This window comes from Asterias amurensis, chromosome 22 (assembly GCF_032118995.1).
Source record: "Asterias amurensis chromosome 22, ASM3211899v1".
Taxonomy (NCBI): Eukaryota; Metazoa; Echinodermata; class Asteroidea; order Forcipulatida; family Asteriidae; genus Asterias; species Asterias amurensis.
In genome coordinates this window covers 9,605,321-9,627,974 of record NC_092669.1, presented here as the reverse complement: position 1 = coordinate 9,627,974, position 22,654 = coordinate 9,605,321, and the positions used below count along the sequence as shown (strand labels likewise).

The 22,654-nt window shown below is 39.4% G+C and overlaps 1 protein-coding gene across 1 annotated transcript in view; it reads left to right on the top strand.

Moving 5' to 3' along the window:
* LOC139953674 (doublecortin domain-containing protein 1-like) overlaps nt 1-22,654 on the top strand; it is a 45,199-nt gene that overhangs the window by 6,654 nt on the left and 15,891 nt on the right. Inside the window, exons 5-25 of the mRNA XM_071953179.1 lie at nt 459-621; nt 1,047-1,149; nt 1,933-2,032; nt 3,227-3,320; nt 3,751-3,849; nt 4,807-4,967; nt 6,263-6,352; nt 7,777-7,863; nt 8,373-8,474; nt 9,303-9,474; nt 10,621-10,735; nt 11,076-11,226; nt 12,875-12,982; nt 13,529-13,656; nt 14,851-14,911; nt 15,924-16,225; nt 17,685-17,935; nt 19,171-19,256; nt 20,124-20,276; nt 21,395-21,641; nt 22,225-22,387. Of these exons, the coding sequence (XP_071809280.1) occupies nt 459-621; nt 1,047-1,149; nt 1,933-2,032; nt 3,227-3,320; nt 3,751-3,849; nt 4,807-4,967; nt 6,263-6,352; nt 7,777-7,863; nt 8,373-8,474; nt 9,303-9,474; nt 10,621-10,735; nt 11,076-11,226; nt 12,875-12,982; nt 13,529-13,656; nt 14,851-14,911; nt 15,924-16,225; nt 17,685-17,935; nt 19,171-19,256; nt 20,124-20,276; nt 21,395-21,641; nt 22,225-22,387 (2,936 nt within the window). The remainder of the gene's footprint in view (nt 1-458; nt 622-1,046; nt 1,150-1,932; nt 2,033-3,226; nt 3,321-3,750; nt 3,850-4,806; nt 4,968-6,262; nt 6,353-7,776; nt 7,864-8,372; nt 8,475-9,302; nt 9,475-10,620; nt 10,736-11,075; nt 11,227-12,874; nt 12,983-13,528; nt 13,657-14,850; nt 14,912-15,923; nt 16,226-17,684; nt 17,936-19,170; nt 19,257-20,123; nt 20,277-21,394; nt 21,642-22,224; nt 22,388-22,654) is intronic.

The window sequence follows — 22,654 nt, the reverse complement described above, 5'->3', positions numbered from 1 at the left end:
CCAGGTCCCAATAAACAGTGACCATGGGGTGCAAAGATTAAGATTGAGATTGAAATTCCCACAGATGCAATAAACTGTAACTTGAAATCTAATGGCATGAAGGACAAAGAAGTAAATATAATAAAGTAAAACCATGGAGAACTACCTCTTTGTTAAAATCAAAGGGAATTGAACAAATTAACAGGGAAAACAAAACCATACTGGTTTCACCTGTCACATTAATAGAAACGCTACTGTTTGGAAATCTGTTGCTACATATTTGCGCAAGTGGAACTCACCCCTTGAGTTCACAAAGCACTCTTAGAATCATGTTAAAAGATTACTTTGCATCAATCTTATCTTTTTGTGAAAATCAACCCCTGGTCACTACAACCTTGGGTCTACAGATTTGTTAACTGCTTGTTTGAAAATTTTGTTTTGTAAATATGCATCTGGTTACATGTCACTTTCCATGTTAGTTTCTTGAGGCCTGCACGCTGAAGCTTGGACTACAGTTTGCAGCAAGACGTATCTTCCTGATCGACGGAACCGAGGTGAAATTCTCCGAAGAGATTCCAAAAGATTCAGAAGTGTTCATCTCATGCGGGGAGCCGTACAAAGATCCCTTCTCTAATGTCAAAGGTAAAGAAAACTTAGGGTCTCATAAGTTCACATGAGTTCACAAGCAAACAAAGATTACTATGGGAGGATGAAAGGGTCACAGGTCATTATAGAAGGTATCCCCTGAGCTCACGATCAAATAACATCAAAGTCTTATACAGTGCACGTATCTACCAAACAAGGTACTCAAGGCGCTGAGTATACAAACTTTCAGAAAATGTGCACTTTTCCATTGGTTGTCATCAAAGATGGTGGTCAGTGACAATTTGTGCAATCCGTTGACTGCACTATACCATGCTGTAGTCCCAATGGTGACTTTAGTTGGCCACGATAACTAAAAAACACTCTAGCCTGAGTATAAAGGCTATTCGTTATAAAGCTGTAGTCTTATCATACCCTTGATTATTTGTAGAATAATAAAGGAAATCTGTCTGTTTTTTTTTTAGGGGATGCTCATAAGAAGTTGTATGCAGCTTGGACGATGAATGGTGTGGTTCTACCAACAGAGGCCAAAAAGAAAACTAAATCTGCTCTCTCAAAGAGAATGAGGTAAACGAACATTGCTCTTTTAGCATGAATGTCTCATGAACAGAACATGGCTTGAAATACAAACTGCTGGCCCAAGAGGCCAGTGATTTTAGTGTTGGGTAAACTCACAATCAGAAATAAGTCAAACAGAGAAGAAACAAAGACCAATCATTTAGTATAAACTTGGAAATCGTTTTCTCGGCATGGAACTGAAATTTTCCAATGCATTGTCTAATAACAATAATAGTGGCCATATATAATGCGCCATGTCTGTCTAAAAGACACTCTTGGCGCAGGAGAGATGCAGAAGCAAGTTAGCCTACAACCAGTTACAGAGATTTAAGCACAAAGTTAAGTTTTCAAATGTGTTTTGAAGCTGGTATAAGTAGTGGCTTGTCAGAGTTTGGGGGTTCGTTCCATAGTGATGGGCCAGAGTGTGAGAAGGATCGGGCTCCCCATTAGTGGCGTGTACATGGAACGTGTAGAAGTTTGGTATCAGATGATCTGAGCTGCCTGGGTGGTGCATGAAGATGTAGCAGGTTCTGGATATATGTTGGTGCTGTGCCCTGGAAAGTCTGATACACAAGAAGAAGAATTTTGAAGTTGATGCGTTCCTGAACCGGGAGCCAGTGTAATGAAACACTGAAGTCACTATCATGAAAGACCAAGAGAAGGGGCTGGACTGCCTGCACACTGCGCCCTCTCTCAGCATGTTTGGAGTAAAGTTATTGCGATGCACAATTGAAAATATTTATGTAAAATTTGCGCAACATAAATGAGAATATTTAATTTTCATTTAAACAGGAAAATGTTGGAGACAAAGATGAGGCGAGTTATGATATTTCGGAATGGTGACGGCACAGAGATGGTTGAAACTACAGCCTCGGCTGAGAATTTTGGCCGGGTATGAATAACCTTGATTTTTGTTTAAAGGGTTTGGGTACTTTTTGTAATTGCGGTTGTGGGTTCTTATTTCATTTTAGTAATATGCCTGTAATTTTTTTCACAGAACTCGGAAAGTACTGAGTATACACACAGCGGTGTTATGGGTAAAACCCAAAATAGTGTTCTTTATTCTTGATGCAATTTAACATCTATTAAAGGCAGTGGACACTATTGGTAATTGTCAAAGATTAGCCTTCACAGTTGGTGTATCTTAACATATGCATAAAATAACAAACCTGTGAAAATTTGAGCTCAATCGGTCATCAAAGTTGGAGATAATAATGAAAGAAGAAAACACCCTTGTCACACGAATTTGTGTGCGTTTAGATAGTTGATTTCGAGACCTCAAGTTCTAAACTTGAGGTCTCGAAATCAAATTCGTGGAAAATTACTTCTTTCTCCAAAACTATGGCACTTCAGAGGGAGCTGTTTCTCACAATGTTTTATACCACCAACCTCTCCCCATTACTTGTCACCAAGAAAGGTTTTATGCTAATAATTATTTTGAGTAATTACCAATAGTGTCCACTGCCTTTAAAGGGAAGGTGCACGTTTGGTAATTACTCAAAACAAATATTAACTTAAAAACTGACTTGGTAATGAGCATTGGAGAGCTGTTGATAGTATAAAACATTGTGTGAAACAACTCCCTCTGAAGTAATGTAGTTTTTGAGAAAGAGGTAATTTCTCACTAAAATTCTAAAATACTTTTAGCTATAAGTATTTTATTCCTATCTGAAAGCACACAAATTCGTCCAACAAGGGTTTTTTTTTCTCTCATCATTTTCTTGCAACTTCGACGACCAGTTTAGCTCAAATTTTCACAGGCTTGTTATTTTGTGCTTATGTTGGGATACACCAAGTGAGGACACTGGTCTTTGACAATTACCAAATGTGTGCAGTGCCTTTAAATCATTGCTGTACCCACTGCTAGAACATAGGATTCGAACTGCCTCTAGGTACCGGGCAATCTCGGTAGTCGGTAAGACACTGCTCTAGAATTGCAAAGGTCATGGGTTCGAATCCCACTAGAGTAATATTCCTGTGATTTTTTTGTTTACAGAGCTCGGGAAATTACTGAGTATAGAGTGCTGACACACATCGGTGTAAGGGTAATTTCCAAAATTAATATAATTTGCATATTGTTTTTTAGTTTCTAGATGACTGTACTGTAAGGCTTGGTTTGACTTCACCATCTCGGATGATATTCTCCTGGACTGGAGCTGAAATTACAGACATTAATGAAGGTAAATTTGAAAAAAAGTAACTAAGCTGTTGCAAACTGCTTACCAACTAAGTGCATAAGTACACTGGGTTCTTTTACATGCGTTTACACAACACATGGGACCAATGGCTTTACATCCCATCCGAAGGACGAAGCAATGGTTATGTGTCTTGCTTAAGGACACAAGTGTCACGGCTGGGGATTCAAACACAGCCCTGGTGTTTCTGGCTGTGGTTGCTGTATGCGCCGTAGCACCTTGTAAACTCTTATGAGGTGCTAAATAATTGGGTCTCAGAATTCATCACTGCAATAACCTATCTTTCTGAAGTTTGAATATACTCAGCGCCTTGAGTACCTTGTTTGGTAGATACGTGTGCTATATAAGACTTAGATATTATTATTATTACTTTTATTATTGGTATTATTATTAAGTTGTTGTTATTTTTATTTAGTTCCTCTGTTGGATCGCTGTCTCCAGACCAGTACGACTCCACTCTATGGCCCGGTGTGGATCTCCAAAGGAGAACGATTTAGTCCCAAAGGAGTAAAAGGTAATTTGAAATGTTATTTTGGCAGGTAACCTTATTCTGGTAAGCATATTTTGTTGTGGTAAGCTAATTTTTGTGCTTACAGGTGTGGTTATTGACCGTTTTTATTTTATTTACAGCTTATAGTCAAAATTATACAGACTGATACAAAAAAAAAGTCACTTGTAAAAGTTTCAGCTTAATACAGTGGATTTTTAAGGATTTTAAAGATTTTCTCAATAATCTACCATCGTTTAGCACATCACTGGCCGTATCATTCGCGAACGCACACATAACTCCAACAATCTAAAAAACGATCTGAAAAATGCATCCATCTCTTCTTAAACAGCAATTTTTACATGTTAGTTGTAACCGTTCCAAACACCAATGGTATACTTTGCCTTTATATCCCTTATCACTGTGAATGAAGATGTATGTAATACAATTTACCTGTAGAAGATTCAGCTTTGTTAGCCTTCAAGTTTTTGAGTAAAAAAGTTGAAAATCACAGAGCAATGTTTTCAGGAGAGTCACGTGAACTGTTGTACATGCTTAAATAATATTTGTCTCACTGAGTTGAAAATTATTTTTGTGAAATTAGTTTACTCAGTTCCCCAAAATAACAGGAAATCAGCAAGTGATATTTTATGGGAGAAGCTTTCCCCCATCGTTATCTTCGAACAGTGTAAATTTCATCTTACAATGTGAATGTGTGTTTTGTGTTGTACAGAAAGTACCCAAATCTTTTGAGAAGCTTTATGAAGTATACTCCTGGGCTCCATTTCACAAAGCAATAAAATCCATTGTAAGACAAATTGTCAGTATTACCATAGTGATTTGTATTGTGACATCACACTTTACTTAGCAACTACGATTGATTTGCAGGTAGGATCAATCTTATCTCTTTGTGAAATCGGCCCCTGGATTCTAGTAGTGTTAAGTGTATTGTACTTACCATTCTAAATATTTCTTTTCTCTTAGCATTCTTGGACACCACCATAAAGTTTTGCAAACAGAAACTCCATGCAGCCCACTCCTACAAGAAACAGCTCCAGTACGGCTTGGCCGGTCAGACACAACAAATCACAGTCATTGAGATACTCTCAAAGACCGAGCAAGAACTACAGAAAGAACTTCAAGAGGTCAGTTCAATAGACCGATCCATTAAGCCTCGCCCCCCCCCCCCATTGCGTATTGACCAATCACAATGCAACGAAGGTCTGACAAATAAAGTCTGACATATGCGCGCGTATGCTTGGTGCGCACGGCAGAGTTGTGCAGAAAGGCATTGGAGGGGCTCACATGTTCTTGCTCACACGTGTGTGGTGGGCGGAGCCTAATGGATCGGTCTATTACATGCTCTGTCCCATAACAGAAAGTGTACAAAAGAGCCGATGAACAGGCCTGCAATTTCACTTTTCATTTATGCTTCAAACTGGCTCTAGCCACCGGGCAAGCTTGCTGATCTAGTGGTAAGACATCCGCTCTAGATTGCCAAGGTTGTGGGTTTGAATGCCATCCAAGGGATTTGCCCAAACCTTCCAGATCACTCCAAAACCGCAAGTTTGTTTATACTACATTTTATCAGCCATTCATAAATACCTCAGACAGATTCGCTATTCCTATTGGTGGAGAGCGCGTCACGTGGGTGTGTATAAACCTGTTTATGACCAGTAAAAAGTGTTGAAACATGGGCGTATGGGCGTGACACGGGAGCTTGCACCTGTTCTTACAAGACAGTTTCTTCATTCCTATTGGTCGAGAGCAACGGCTGAAACAGTTGTGCCACATCACGCGATATGCGCGACACGCACAGCATTCCCTTATAAGGAGTTGTTTACCCGAGGGCGGCGTAGGGCTTAACCTTTTTTATAGCTGGAGGGGTGTTGTGTTGAAAGAAATCGTTTAACAATTATAATTTTTGCATTTATTTTACTTTTTGACCAAAAAGTGTTGATGTTTTTGACCAAAAAGGTATTTATGTCATGAATGGGAATCAAAGTGTGTTGAATCGGTTTTCAAATAGTAGTTTAATTCCGCCGAGGCCTGGTTCTTGATAATTTACCTCGACTTCATCTCGGTAAAATTATCAATAACTAGGTCTCGTTGGGATTAAACCACTAGTTGAAAACCTCTTCACCACACATTGATTCCCTTATTCAAACCATGGAGTGCTGAGCTAGATGCATTGGTATAGGGTTTGTCTTTTAGTGCATCAGAGAATTGTGTTCCATCTAGCAGGTAAAACTGTGTCTCCCATAGATATACCATAGAAATACAGTCCAACGGAAATCCAACAAATATTTGACATCAGCGAACTCTTATCCATCTACCCATTCTGGATAAATTTGACAAGACCCCTTAGGTTAAACACAAATAATGTTCTTTAGAGTTGTTGTTATATTATTTGACATATTTTTGTCTCTTTTAAAAACAGACTGAGGAGGGAATTGAAGAGTTCAGCGAGGCGAAGAGAAAGCTTCAAGATATCTTGGATGAAATTCAGGATTCAGCAATGGAGGAAGAGGTACAGTTATACACAATTAGTGTTTAAAGGAACACGTTGCCTTGGATCGGACGAGTTGGTCTTCGAAAAGCATTTGAAACCATTTGTTATGAAATGCATATGGTTAGAAAGATATTTTAAAAGTAGAATTTAATGATCCACACAAGTATCAATCGAAATTGCACGGTTTGCCTTTTATGTTGCAAAGAAACACGGTCGGCCATTTTTTTTAGTCAGAAAATGGAGTCAAAATTTTGACTCAAAAAAATGGCCAACCGTTCGCGATGTAAAAGGAAAATCGTGCAATTTCAAGTGATACTTGTAAGGATCATTATATTCTACTTGTAAATTATCTATCTAACGATTTGCAACTCATAACAAACGGTTTCAAACGCTTTTCAAAGACCAACTCTCCCGATCCAAGGCAATGTGTTCCTTTAACTTTTGACAACAACAAGGAAATATTTCCAAACCTTGGTCCATTTTCAAAGAGCTGCTTAAGCAGAAAATGTTGTTTAACAAATGTCTGCTAAGCAAAAATGGGCAGGATACCAGTCACAAATTGTACATGTGACACGGTAGTTTGGCTGGTAACCTTACTCTGGTTAGCATATTTTTACTATGCTTAGCAACTTGTTGTGCTTAAACAGCTCCATGAAATTGGGCTCTGTAATTTAAGACCCAAATTACATAATTCATTAGCAGAATGACCCAATTTTCATAGAGCTGCTAAGCACAGAAAATTGTTTAGCATGACATTTCTTCCTCGATAAAAACAGGATTACCAACCAAATTTTCACGTGATTTTCAGGCTATAAGCAAGCAAGAGCTGAATACAGTAACAAGCAATACGCAACAAATTGGTTCGTAACCCTGTTTTAATCAGGGAAGAATTTTCATGCTTGCAAATTTTTGTGTTAAGCAGCTTTATGAAATTGGGCACTGGGTCCCATAGTCTGGTACAATGTCCAGAGGAATGCTTTAGCAGTCCATTGGATTGCCGGTGTAAATTATGCTTACGTTAATGTTCTTCCGTGCCTAGAACATCCCAAGCGTTTTGCAAAGGTGCGTGTACTAAGCGCCCTACAAGCGCTTGAAAGTTTACAAGAGTGCACGCAAAATGTTCACCCTTGGTAGCCAATCAGCACTGTTTTGCAACATATCCCTACCATGGGTTAGTGGCGAGCGGTATCGATAGGGTGCACTGTCCATGGTCGCAAGGCTGTAATGATTCAACACTATATCAATTTTGTATTTGAATTTGGTTACCTTTCTTTGATATGATATTCTCATATTTAATTATTTTCCAAAAAGAGTATGGAATAAATGTCATTTTAAATTTAATCTATTCTTTCTGTGAGAGATTTGGGATACCTTATACATGTACTCTCTGGTTCCTCTTGGATTTCAAAGTCTTGAGAGTTTCTGGTTTGTCTTTCCTGCAGGGTGCTGGTGCAAACTACACCATGACACACATCAAGGAGTTTGACTCCTCACACAGGCTTGTTGGGCAACAAGGCATCAGACTTAAGGTCAGTTTGCTATGTATGAAGTGTGAACTGTGGTTTAAAAGTTGATAAAAATGAAACATGTATTATGATGTTTGTTGGAAATTTGGCAAGCCTTTCTTCCCATAAGAAACAAGCCACTAGTACCCTTCTTTTGATCGGTTGAAAATGTTGCATACATGTATGTTTGTTTTGTCTGGTTAGGTGTGTATGCAAGCATGATATTCTTCCTACTTAAGTCTGTTCTCCGATTTTTCAGTCCTTTGACAAATCTAACAAATTGTTTTTGATAAAGCCTGAAAGTCTTGTAGAGTCTTCATCATGTGCACATGTAGGTCAGCCCTTGTACTAAAATTGCTGTTTTTTATTTTAAAGGAACAAATATCATGCCTCTAGAGGTTTATGACAATGTCATATTTTTTAAATTTTTTTTCTTGTTAGGTGTATGACAATATTGCATATGTTTTGTTGGCCTTGTTAGGTGTATGACAATATTGCATATTTGTTTTTTTCCCTTAATAAACATGTTAAAGGTCTATGAGAACGGACAAGATGAAGCTGCTGAGACAGTGTTCTTCAATCTCAGAGAAGCATCCAAAGGCATCGGAAATAGTCAGGTGCTGCTCCTGCAAAGGGTAAGTTTCTTATGTAAATACCTGTGATGCCAAACGCCTTACGTAATTAGACATTTATCAAAAGTAGTAAGAGACATACATGTAAGGTTATTGCGAATATCAAAATATCAAGAGAGGGCGCTGTTGAACCTACACTAAGATAAAGGCCATGCGTGTGGTCGTTGTGCGTGACGACATAAAACGCGGTAGCAAATGCCCCATCTGCCTACCCATAACGCATTGTGGTTCTAGACCGAGATAAACCCATTCATGTCGCACCTCAGGAAATGTTGGACATCACACAGTGGTCAGACAAAGGGACTTGAATTGGGGGACTGTTCCAGTAAAAGGGAGATATTGAGATTGTATTCTAGTACCATTGGTTCCTCTTTGTATGGGTCTTACAAAGTGTATCACCTTTAGTGTATGTGCAGTACAAGCCGGACAAGGAGAGGGCCAAACTTCATAGAGCCGCTAAGCACAACATTTTGCTTAGCATGAAATTGTTTCCTTGGTAAAAACAGGAGTACCAACCAAATTTATCTATTTGTTGCATATTGCTTGTTACTGGTATTCAGCTGTTATTTGTTTATCCTGAAAATCACGTGGAAATTTGGTAGGTAATTCTGTTTTATCAAGGCAAACATTTCATGCTAAGCAAATTTTTGTGCTTTAGCAGCTCTATGAAATTAGGCCCTGATGACAAGGAAAGTCTGTGGGTCAAATGTTTTGCATATTTGGTAACCGCCTAAAAAAAGTTAATTTTTTCATTTTGGGTTCGCTGTGATCGAACAAAATTCAATGACGAACTTTCTTCTGAAAATTAATAATTTTTTTCTGTTATTAAAGTTACTTGATGTAATCACTCGCTGCGCCCCAATGAAGAAGACAACGACAGCACTCAGTAAAGTCGTTACGAAGATATTCGACCGAGAGGGCAAGGAACTGACGGATGTCATAGCCCTGAAGAATGACCAAGAGGTCTGGTCTTCATTCGGGGAACCCTTCATTGATCCAAATGGTTAGTATTTCTCTTGTGGAGTCAACAATTTGGTTCTACAATTAAAGGCAGGGGACACTATTGGTAATTGTCAAAGACTAGTCTTCACAGTTGGTGTATCTCAACATATGCATAAAATAACAAACCTGTGAACATCAAGCGCAATCCATCATCGAACTTGCGAGATAATAATGAAAGAAAAAAACACCTTTGTCACACGAAGTTGTGTGCGTTTAGATGGTTGATTTTGAGACCTCAAATTCTAAATCTAAGGTCTTGAAATCAAATTCAAGGAAAATTACTTCTTTCTCGAAAACTATGGCACTTCAGAGGAAGCCGTTTCTCACAATGTTTTATACCATCAACCTCTCCCCATTACTCGTCACCAAGAAAGGTTTATGCTAATAATTATTTTGAGTAATTACCAATAGTGTCCACTGGCTTTAAGCAGAATGAGTTCAGTTTATTTCCACTCAATCAGCCTAATGAGTTCAGTATATTTCCACTCAATCAGTAAGCTTAAAAAAATGATAAACATTATGGTACTTTACAATGTAATGATTTAGTGTTTGGAGTCTCCTAATAGTGCATGTTGGATGCCACCAATATTAATGGGTTGCTGGTTAAACTGACCTGGTCAATCTTCCTGGGCACCTTTGGCTCGGTTAAACTACCCATTCGGGTAAGGTAAGTTACCTGGGAGGAAAATTTCCTGGGCTGTTCACATTGGACTTAAAATGGGTAAGTTACCCACTGGCTCGGTTAGTTTACCCAAATTAAGTCCAATGCGAATCAACACAAAGTTACTTTCATTTAACACTGTCTCTCTATACTTCACATTAATAACAAGAACATGTGAAGCTTGTAGATTTTTGTATCAGTAAACTTATAGGCAGTCACACCCTTAATCACATTTTAACACCTAACAAACTTTTGATCAGATAAGAAAGATCGTTTTGAAAACTGCTTGTTCCCAAACTGGTGAGTGCCCACCCGAGTTTGTCAAAGGTTTTTTTATAGGCAAATTCGGGTCTTCTTTTAATAGGTGATTCCCGTTAGGAGCCTAAAGTGCCTAATCTGAAGGCAACATTCAATTTAAATTCGTATAAGGTCTGATATTCTCAGAACATTTCTCTCACATAAATGTTTTTTTGCTGGTCTTGACAGTTTTCTGCCTTCAACTGACGCTAGACAAGGTCCAGGGAATGTCTCTGTTTCAAGACAGGAACGTAGCAGTGAGAGAGCCACTCACATCTGAGGATATACCAAAGGGAGAGGAAAAGTAAGAAATTTAACCCTCCTACTGTTTGCCCTTTTAATATTATCCATTATTATTTGAATAATAGAAAAACTGTGGGTGCGTTTGATTAGCTTCCCCTGTGCAGATAATTACCCACGTTCGTCCTGGAGAAAAAAAACACGCCACACACCGGGGTCGACCCAGGGAAGCTAAACGAACGCACCCTGTGCCAGCCTGCAGTGTGATGTCACTTGGTGAATGGGTAGATACACAGTATACAGTCGACCCTCCTACTCTCTGTCCATTCCGTATCATGCACTTTGGCTTTGCCAATAGTGTCCAGTGCCTTTAATTATTTGTTCTTCCTTTCAACATCTCCCAGACCAAGCAACTGGGAGGCAACAATCGGATTCCCGATCCTCTACGACTACGAAGAAGTGACATATGACCTTAACAAAGACATACTGGACAACAAACAACTTGCTGTGGATAAACATGAACTGGACATCACTGGACACTTCCTGCAACACAAGGTGAGGACCACCATAATTGCTTCCCTTCAACCAGTTGCATAAATAGGAACCTGAGGGGGTATAGATGGATTGCACATAGACACTTTTCAAAACCAAGGCTTCGACTTTGGATTTGGCTTGAGGCTCCGTTCTCTCGTCTGTAACCCTGGGCACGCGCAATTGTCAAAACAACCGCGGGGCCAAGCTAGCCTGAGCCGAATCCAAAGCCAAATCCAGTGGTTTCGAAAAGGGCCCTATCATCATGTCTGCCATATTTGATGATAAACAATGGAAAAGTGCATGCTTGTACGCGCTGCGCACAACTCTCAGCCAATGATAGCCTTTCACGCGTGCATGTTTCATCAAAGATGGAATGACGTCATGTGCAATCCATTAATGTTGGATTAACCTCTCAGCACTGACTTTTAAAATTTTTAAATTTGTATATGCAAGTCGCCAGACACACAAGCCCTGAAGGCCACTTCAAGGTGTGGGCTACAATTATTTTTTTCCAGAGGCCGTTGCCACCTACTCCTAGGGCTGAAACAGGGTTACCCCTTTTACAGTCCATACGGTTGTAGGCTTAGGTATCATCAGTCTGAAGCCTGGCCGGTAGAGCAGAAAGCACTACCTCCCCAATTTTACGTAGCCAGTGTCAGGACCGAGATTCGAACTCACACTCTGCTGATCAAACACCAGAGCTTGAATCCGGTGCTTTTAAACGCTCGGCCATGACATGCCACTTAACCTCTTAGCACTGATATGAGCAGCTTGGAGTTGCATGCTCCCCAGGAAGCTGAGAAAGTTTGAGGAATAATCTAAGTATGCTTGATAAACAGGGATAGTCTTGATCCAGCTACATGTATGATGATATGTGCGCTAGATATATTTTTTAGCAACAAAATCCGGTTTAATGTGCCGGCGCTCTGCCATCTGGGCCCAATTTCATAGAGCTGCTAAGCACAAAAACTTGCTTAGCATGAAATTTCTTCCTTGATAAAAACAGGATTACCAACCAAATTCCACGTGATTTTCAGGATAAGCAAACAACAGCTGAATACCAGTAACAAGCAATATGGAAATTTGGTTGGTAATCCTGTTTTTATCAAGGAAGAATTTTCATGCTAAGCAGCTTTATGAAATTGGGCCCTGAGCTATCTAGCCCTAATGGTGGCAGTCTCCCTATTTTGTCAATATCTTTGTACGGGGGTTCCAGTCAGAAGCCATACAACGGTTAACTGGGTCTGTCCACACTAATGGGTCCTTTTGGATCCAAAAGATAATTTTTTTGACTGTGACTGGGAGCGTACAAAAAAGACAACATTTTCCCCTGTATTTTATTTTGTACAATTCTCAGCTGATAATGAGTGTGCTTACCGGCTTAATAGAGCTGCTTAATGGCCAAATTTGTGCTTACTGTACAAGTTTCCAGTTGATAGCGCTGCTTACCATAAGCAAACGAAAATGCATGCTAACCTTCCAGTGCTTACTGTATACAATAAAAGACGTAACAATGTAAATCCATTGTTTTGCCAAAGCTAGGCGCCAAATATTTTGCTAACCTGTGAAATACAGTGCCAGATAGTAACCAAGAAAAATGTGCTTACAGTTAAGCGGTACTATAAAATTTTCCCAAGGAATTTCAACTAATTTAATATTACACCCACAGGAGAATCCCGGTATGGTGCTTTACTCTGAGCTGGCTCTTCAGCCTAAGAAAAAGCAAGGGAGTAGAGACGTCTGGCCTCCTAGGTCCCAGACATGGGTCATCAATAAGGTGAGTATCAGAAACCCACACTGACAACTTCTTGTTAGAATAAATAATGGTTTCATTCGTTTGGCAAATTAAGTGGGAAAAGTTTAAAAGACACTTGACACTATCTGTTTCATAAGGTATTTACGGGGTTGGATTTGAATAATGTCTGGTACAATGACTTGCTTAGTCACAATGCACCACTTACATTTGAATTCCACAGACTATAGAGACAGTTGCTATGTCAAATGGTCAAATGGTTCAGGGCAAGTCTTTGCATAGTAACCTCAAGATGAGCAAACCCTGGTACCATTGTGCCATGTACACATCCATTCAGAATTGTGTATGGGTGTCCATCGTCTCTTCACAGTACCTACGCAAAAGCTTGCCTCGAATCATGTGACAGCAACTGTCTCGATAGTCTGATGAATTTAAATTTAAGTGCTAACTTGTGATCAAGCATGTCATTGTACCAGTTAATAATAAAATCCAACACGCAATTGGCTTCTTGGAAAGGCGCAAATATTATAGAGAAATTCGTACATAGAGTTCTTTTTTTCTTCATAACAGCGCGGTCAGATTTATTGCCGAACGATGCCCCAGCTGGCTCTGGCCGTCGTAGAGAAATGGAAAGTACACAAACTGTTCGCTGACGATGAAACAACAGCGGAAGGTCTAGCAGTGGGAATGGAGAAAAGGTAAGATCTCGTTGTTGATTAAGCAGCTCTATGAAATTGGGGAAAATTGGGCCCTAGTTCGATTTCACAAAGATAGGGCTAGTCCTTAGGGAAAATTGTATAATTAAACACATGGTATTCACATTGGTACTGGTTGTGGTGGACATTGGTCTCTGTCATAATCCTTTAAAGGAACACGTTGCCTTGGATCGGACGAGTTGGTCTATAAAAAGCGTTTGTAACCGTTTGATATAAAATGCATATGGATAGAAAGATGTTTTAAAAGTAGAATACAATAATCCACACAAATTTGCCTCGAAATTGCGTGATTTTCCTTTTACTCTGCGAACTAACACGGTCGGCCATTTATGGGAGTCAAAAATTTGACTCCCATAAATGGCCGACCGTGTTAGTCGACGAGGTAAAAGGAAAACCGTGCATTTTCGAGGCATGTTTGTGTGGATCATTGTATTCTACTTTTACAACACCTTTCTACCCATATGCATTTTATAACAAACGCTTACAAACGCTTTTCAAGACCCAACTCGACCGATCCAAGGCAACGTGTTCCTTTAATCCGAGACAATTTGCACAATGTCTGTTTGGTAGGGTATTGTCCGAAAAACCTCAAGCCATTGGTGCCATATATCTTTTGAGTAGCAGCAACTTCTTAATGAGCATGGAATGACCGATTATTCAGGTTTACAAGAATCTATTTATACCTACTTTCAACAAACCCTGACTCAGTTCCACAGGGGAAAAAAATGGTACCAGTTGCAATCTTCCCCAACTTAGGATGAGTCCTAGGACTCTGTACGAATTATTAAAAACTTATTAACTCTTTAATAATAATAACCGGATTTGTATAGCGCTATTCCATCTAGATCATGGGGCTCAGCAACAACAGGCAATGAAAAACGAATACAATTAAGGAGTAACTGGAAATAGGTTGGGTTTTAAGTGGTTTTTGAATGACGAACAGTGTCCAGTGTTCTGATGCGAGATTGTATACTGTTCCACAGTTTCGGGCTGGCAGTTGTGAAGGCTTTGTCCGTGTTCGTGTTTTTGTGTTCCGACAGCAGTGTGAAATCCACCCCTGGTCAGTTGATCTCCTGTCGACCAATCAGAATAGATAAACTGTCCCAGGTATTCATAAATACAACGTATTCATTAATTTGTTTGTATTCATTATTTTTATTTTTTATTTTTAAACAGACAGCCTGGGAACCCCTTTCAGCAATGGGAATTCAGTGACGATGGATTTATTTCTTCTTCAGTAAGTAGTTTACTTATATTCGCCAAATTGGATTTAGTTTTAACATTATACAATTGTTGCACGCTGTGACTGGTTCTACCGGTTTTGTACGCTCGAGGAAGAAAATGGCACCCGAGGCAAAAATTATACCACTGTTCCCGACGTCACGATGTGGAGGAATTGATATCCATGTACTGTATTCCGAGCCCCAAATTGCATGCCTGAATGTGTAATTTCTCACAAGGGTATACATTACGGGAAAGATCCATTGAAGGATTTGGGAACTTTTTTTTAACACAAAACGTTATGTCTACGGGTTTACATTAAACTGACTCAGTTTCCCTTAAAATATTCTTTGCTGAGGTGCTGAAGTTTTTGAGAAATGGTAAAGCAATGTCACAAAAATAACTTTCACCTCAGTCTGTCAGTGAGACGAAAATTATTTTGCATCTTATGGTACATGTATGTTATGGTAAAATAACATAACTGGTTAATATCTTTAATGCTAAGACTGAGACTGAGATAATTTTTGTGACATTGTTTTACTCATTTCTCAAAAACTACAGCACCCCAGCAAGTGATGTTTTAAGGGAATCTTTCTACTATCATTATCTTTAAACTGTTTAAGTTTAATGTAAATCTGTGGACATTGTGTAAAAAGTACCCAGACCCTTTAAAGAAAGAGACTAGAATAACAACCTCATTTTCATCTGACAACTAACACCTGTTATCTCCATGCAATTCCTTCCAAACAGTAGACTTAATTGGATAATATACAAACCAGTCGGTCTGCTGACTGCCCCAGGCAGATTAACTGCTCATTCATTGAGTTTAGGACACAAGTAATTCAATGTTAACACACCCACTGGTGAAAATAATGTAAACTTTCTGTGGAGAAACTCAGAAAATCCTTAATGGAGCTTACTATGTCTTTGACCCCCTGAATGACATCATACATGGCTACCGTTTCCTTGTCGTTATTTTTTTTATCAAAACCTGATAATAAATCATTCTTGTACCATGTCTCCATTAGGCGGAACCAGGGCTCGTACTGACCTACATCGAGAACAAAGTGCAAGATGATGATGCGGTTACCATGGATATGATGATGGGATTGGGGCAAGAGCAGACGGCAACCACTGACCAGCCCAAAGAGACCTCACCAGATTCTTATGAGCCAGATTTTGATTCGTACGATGATGATCGTCAGGAGGAAGCAAAGGAGGAAAAGACTGATGGGGCCAAAACGGAGAAAGATCCGTTCCCGGGTCAGGTTTACTCAGTAGCCGTCATCCCAAGATTACCAGCTAGACATCCATGGGCCAAAGCACAGAGGTTGGTACCCCGAACTTGATCAATTTAATTCATTGATTTGAATAGATTGGTTGATTGATTTTGTCTTGATTGATTCACTTTTCTGAATGGTTTAGGTTGATTCATCATGTTTCACTGATTGGAATGAATGTTGTTGATGGATTAACTTCAATTTGTTGATTTTAATTGACACATTGCATGGGATGGGTCATTAATAATAACAAATTCTTATATAGCGCATTTCACAATAACTGTATCATTGCGCTTTACATTAGTACTCTGGTCATAGGGCCAATAACATTCCTATAATGTTTCTCAACTCCCTAGTTAGGGAGTATACAGCCCTGAGCTGCCTGTAAGGCGCTTGTGGCTTTTCATTCACAATATCAACCTCTACCCTCGCAGGTACCCATTTATACCCCTGGGTGAAGAGAAGCAACTATAGTAAAGTATCTTGCTCAAGGACACAAGTGTCACGACCGGGATTCGAACCCACCCTCCGGTGAATCAGCACCAGAACTTGAATTCGATGCTCTAAACCACTCGGCCATGACACTCTACAAGTGTGATTTGTACAGATATAAATAACTTATTTCAGCTACAAAGAGATAACGTGACTCATTGACTCGGATTGCTATATTCATTCTGTCAATGCAAATACGTCGTATCTCAGGTTTTTGTGATTCCAAGAAACACGCAATTTCACATTTGCAGCCGTTTCAAAAATATTTACCTCACACCTAAACAAATAACAAACCAATCTAGTGAAGATCAATTTAAAGCATTACATTTTTCCCCTGTTAAGAAAGTTTTTACACACAACACTTTTAAAAAGAACAATGATTTGTATTTTGATAGAGTTCATCACTGCAATGACCAATCTTTCTGAAAGATTGTACGCAATAACAATAATAATAATAATAACAGGTATTTAGAAATGCTCCCCATAGAAAACTATCACAGCGCTTACAAAAACTGAAAATGCACAATAACACAACAAAACTTATCGAAAAAGCTACATACACAATATTTGAAAAGCATGAGAAAAAGAGAAAAGCTTAAACAGGGAAGAGATGTGTTTTCAGAAGTTTTTTGAATTGGTCAGTGGATTTTGTGGCTTTAATGAAAGAAGGGATGTTGTTCCATTCTGTGGATGCATGTACCTCATTTGGTAGATACGTGTGCTATATAAGACTTCAATATTATTATTATTGTATGGATACATTGTTCATTATTGTAATTTGTTTAAACGAAAAATGATATACTGGCTAATTTCAAACGGGAGTAACTCAGCAACGCAAGACACCCTAAAGCTTAGACACATACCAAATAAATGCTGGTGTGTTCTTTCCAGCCATGCATATAGCTATTTTGTTTTAATTTTCAACATCTGACTTATTTTCACGGAGCGGGTCACATTTCATGGGAAGGGTCCATTGACCAGACAGTTCATGCAGTCCATGTTCTTCCTTCCTCACAGGTGGGCGCTGAAGCAAGAGAAATTAGAGAATCTCGGCCAATGGAAGCACACCAAGGCCCAGAACCCACTGTGGAATAAGCTGGCTTACTCCTGGCCAGTAAATGCTAAAGGGGAATGGAACGAGGACTGTGATTGGCCGATGGAGGGGTATCTTATCCCTTATGCCCCACCAATCAAGAAAATGACGAGGAAGGCTAGTACCGAGGTAGACCTCAACGATGGGGGAGACCAGAGAGTGCCGTCCATGAGAAGTAGGTTCTAATTTTTTCAATAATTGTTTATTTTTGCATCTGGGAATAAATATTATATAAAACAAAATATAAAAGAAAATCCTTGTCTTTTGATTGGAGGATTTGTAGTCACATATTAACAGATAAACGCACCAGCACACACTCTGTCAATCACCCCCAGTTTTCGTGCCATCCGATTTGGCTATACCATGGAGCGTACCACATCACTGCATGTCTTTGATAATGCAGCAGTACAGTTACTGCACGGCACATGCTACATTACGGCACCTGCACGTCTAAAAATACGCAGCAGTGCAGAACGCACTTACATGTAGTCACTGTTAACTCCAAACAAGCTGAAGTGGTTCACCTCCATTAAAGGCACTGGACACTTTTGGTAATTACTCAAAATAATTGTTTGCATAAAAACTTACTCGGTAGCGAGTAATGGGGAGCTGTTGATAGTATAAAACATTGTGAGAAACGGCCCCCTCTGAAGTAACATAGTTTTTGATAAAGAAGTAATTTTGTGTGACAAGGGTGTTTTTTCTTCCATTATTATCTCACAACTTCGACTACCAATTGAGCTCAAATTTTCATAGGTTTGTTATTTTATGCATATGTTGAGATACACCAAGTGATAAAACTGGTCTTTGACAATTACCAATAGTGTCCAGTTTCTTTTAAAACGACAAGTATTTACTTGGATGTTATATAAAACAAGTAATGAATATTTTGCTTTAGGTTTTTCCACAGTTAAAGGAACAATACAGAATTGGTAAGAAACAAAAATTGTGAAGATCACAGATTTACATAAAACTTACATGGTCTTTTGATGATGATAGTAGAAAACATCCCTTGAAATATTTCTGTCTGAAATTGCATATTTGATGAGCAACAAATAGTCTAATTTTGCGTTTGGAGTTTATCGCTCAGGGAACGTTTTGTTAATTTTTGTTTTGGCATCGAAGCAACGCAAAATTTGTAATCGGTTTGTCACTATTCTCTCGTGACCCAGAAGGCCGATCGTTCTCAAACTTCTACAGGTTTGTCAGTTTATATATATGGTGGATTACATAAAGTGCTTACACTGCCAGCAACTGTTTTTGCAAGCAAAACCAATTCCGTAATGTTCTTTTAACACTGAGCAAACCATTTTAACTGTGTCATACGGCAGTGTTTTGTACAAGACATTGCGTATGTAATCCCTTGGGAGACCTACAGACTTAACTTTTTTGTTTGGTTCTTATTTATAGCCGTTCCACTGAGATTGAGAGTCTTGAAGAATGGTGAGAAGGATGTTCAGCGAATGGCCCATGTCATCGGCCCGGACCTTACCAATGTAAGTTTGAAATACCAGCGAGAATTGTGGCCTAACTCACCAGTGAATATTGTGGCCGAGCGGTTTAGCGATCTGGGTTTTCGCACTGACATGGTGTGTCGTGGCCGAGCATTTATAAAGATCGGACTCTGGTGATTCGGATCAGCAGAGTGAGGGTACGAGTCCCAGTCGTGATGCCTGTGTCCTTAATCGAGATACTTAAGCATGATGCTTCGTCCTTCGAATGGGACGTAAAGCTGTTGGTCCAGTGTGTTTTGTAGTACCCATAAAAGAATCCAGAAAGAGAAGGGGTTCGCCCCGTTGTTCCTGGTTTGATTGTTTGCATATATCGCCTCATTACCTTGTAAACCATTACATAGTGCTGTGTAAAGGGGGTTAGTCTCACACATCAATACCTAGCTACAAATACCATGCAAGTAAGCTTGGGCGATATCGCTTTATTTTAATCACGATATATCGTCGACAATGTATCGCGATATTCGATATAATCGCGATTAATTAAATTTGACATCATCAGTCTTTAAACTCCCAGTGAAAGTTGTAGAAGAGACAGTCATAGCACAAGAGAGGTGTTCTAATGACCTATTCTTCTGGTTTTACTCCAAACCTATGGGGTGCAAGATGTCTCAGCTAGGAAAAATATCGCGATATAGCGATACTTAATTGATATTGCGATATATCGCGATATATCGCGATATATCGCGATATATCGATATTTCTATTAAAACCAAATCGATCCGATATCGAAATCGTTTCCAAATTAGTATCGCGATATTCGATAATACACAACAAGAATAAATGATATGACATAATATAAAATGAAAGTATAGTTTATTATTATTACTAATTATTATGATTTGATGACAGATGATGAGAGATTTGAATAAGACAGCTATGAATGGAAAGCGGCCGCATCGTCGGAGTCTCTCTAGAGACAAGAATCTGGACAGACAGGAAGAGGAGATGACTAAGAGGAAGCAAGCCAAGAAAGATGACCTCAAAGCTCTGGAATTCCAGCTGGTATGAATAATAATAATACTAATAATTGTTTTATGTGATAGCGCTTTTTATACCAAAAGGGCATCTGAAAGCGCATCCAGCACTAGTACCCCTGCAGCCGATTTCACGAAACACCAGGATTAATCCTATTTCGAGTTGGGACGAGTAGCTCATCCTAACTTAGAATGGATGTAATGCGTCTTACAGCTATGGTATGGAGCTTAACTCGTCCTAAGTCTTAAGATTAATCCAAGGAAGAGTTTGATGAAATCGACGGCTGGTCCCTCGGCCATTGAATTCATTCCTTACACCATCTGAGCTCCCTGGGGAGTATACAGCCTGTGCAACAAATATGGGCTGCTAAGCTAAATCAATCACAAGAACCATCTCTGCCCTCACAGCTACCCATTCACCCCAGGGTGGAGAGAAGCAATTGTAGTGACTTGCTCAGTGACTTGCTCACAAGTGTCACGACTGGGATTCAAACCCACACTCTGCTGACCAGAAGCACCAGAGCTTGATTTCGGTGCTCTTATTCGCTAGGCCAGGACACCCCAAGAATCAACCAATCAATCATATATTTGTATCACTTCCGGGGTATATGCGATTCGTCCACACAGTTTTATCTGTGGCGTTCTGTCACTTCTGTCTTACGTAATTTTTAGTTGCTTTTGAGTTGCGGTATAGCGGCTCCTTTAAAAGTCTTATTATCAGTGATGGCTATGATGTTTGTAGTGGTAATGTGTTCCAGTCTGTATCATAACTGTTTTGGGTATGAATGAATATAACCTCAGGAAGTGATAACACTATTTTTTGGAGCGCCCTCATGCGGTAAAAAATACAGCGAATTGGTGAACAGTTAACTCTTTTATGCTTCGCTCGGTTTAAATCCCTTGAGAAAAATAGTTTAAAATGAAAAATTAAAGACTGCACGGCCACACAGTTTTAAGTGGGAAACAGGACTCAAGGGTGCAATTGTCTTTTGGTGTCGCCATTTGCAAAGAAACAAGTAACAAATTAATGTGTATGGTTACTTTATCATGAAAATATGGTGCATGAAATGGCCAAAAACAAATGTAACCGACCTAACATAATTCATATTTTAGTTGAAATGTATGTTTACATTTTCTCAATCTCAGTTTTTGGATCGATGCACAGCCCTTCTCAATCTTCCATTCGCGGCCCGTCGTCTCTACGACCAAGACGGTAAGGAGCACCACAATCTGGACAACCTACAGCGAGATCAGCTTGCCTTTGTATCCTGCGGCGAGGCGTGGAGCGACCCCAACCTATCCAGCCAGGAGCAACAGAGACGTATGATTCTGGCCACACTGGCGGCAGACGTCAACGCCATGAAAGAGTTTTGTGCGTTACGGAATCCTATGAGTAAGTGTACCTCAGATTTTGTGTGGCCTAGATTTCTTAAAAATTTGTCGGAAGAGTGAACAAAAGTTGTATTTTTTATAAAGACCCTTATCTGAAACTGCCAGTTTCTCATGTCATTTAGAACTATCTTGGATTCTCTTTGCTAATCAGACAGTAGACCCCTCCTAGTCCACAAAACACATAAACTTGCAGGTGACAGGGCCTTTTTCATTGTCGCTCCCCAATTATGAAATAGTCATCAGCGTCTTTGTTCTGTCTTGTTTTCCTTTTTTCTTCAGTCGTTGTATCTTTTGGCAATTTTGTGCTTTGTAAATATAGTTTTTGTTTTTATGATTAAAACCTAATGGTGTCGCGATACAACACTTTTGACCGAGCTTTAATATATAACAATCAAGATCAGAGATTGAGTTTGTGGTACCTTAAATCTTAGCAGTCATGGATTAAACCGGTGGGGCAGAAAAAAAGGCATTGACGCTTTATAAACCATTTTTTGGTGCTCAACCTCTAGTTTCTGCTTGTTTAATTCTGCAACTTTGCCTTAAAAGTGTCAGACCTTATAAGCAATTGTTTGTGTTTTCTATAGACATTGTCCTTGATGTTGACGGGCAGCTAGCTGCAGGAAGCCCTCTAGTGGTGAACCCAATCGCAGTCACACCCGAAGAGAGACAGCACATCATAAGGGGTCCGACCCCTGAACCAGAAGACGAGGAAAATGAGACCGAGGGAGACCCATATGCAAATCTAAGGTTCGTCTATTTATGATAATGAACCCTTCCCATGAAATATGCTAATTACATTTACGCATGTGTACAGACTTGGGTGGCAAACGCAGTAGAGTTGTGCACTAAGCAAACGCGCAATCGCGTCTGCGTCACGCAGCCAGTAGCCTTGTACAAAACAGCGCAATGTTCCCTCATTTTGCCAACCAAAATGTTATTGTGCACGCGCTTGTGGAATTGACATATTTCATGGGAAGAGTCTATTATAATAACGGACATTTATATTGCACAACA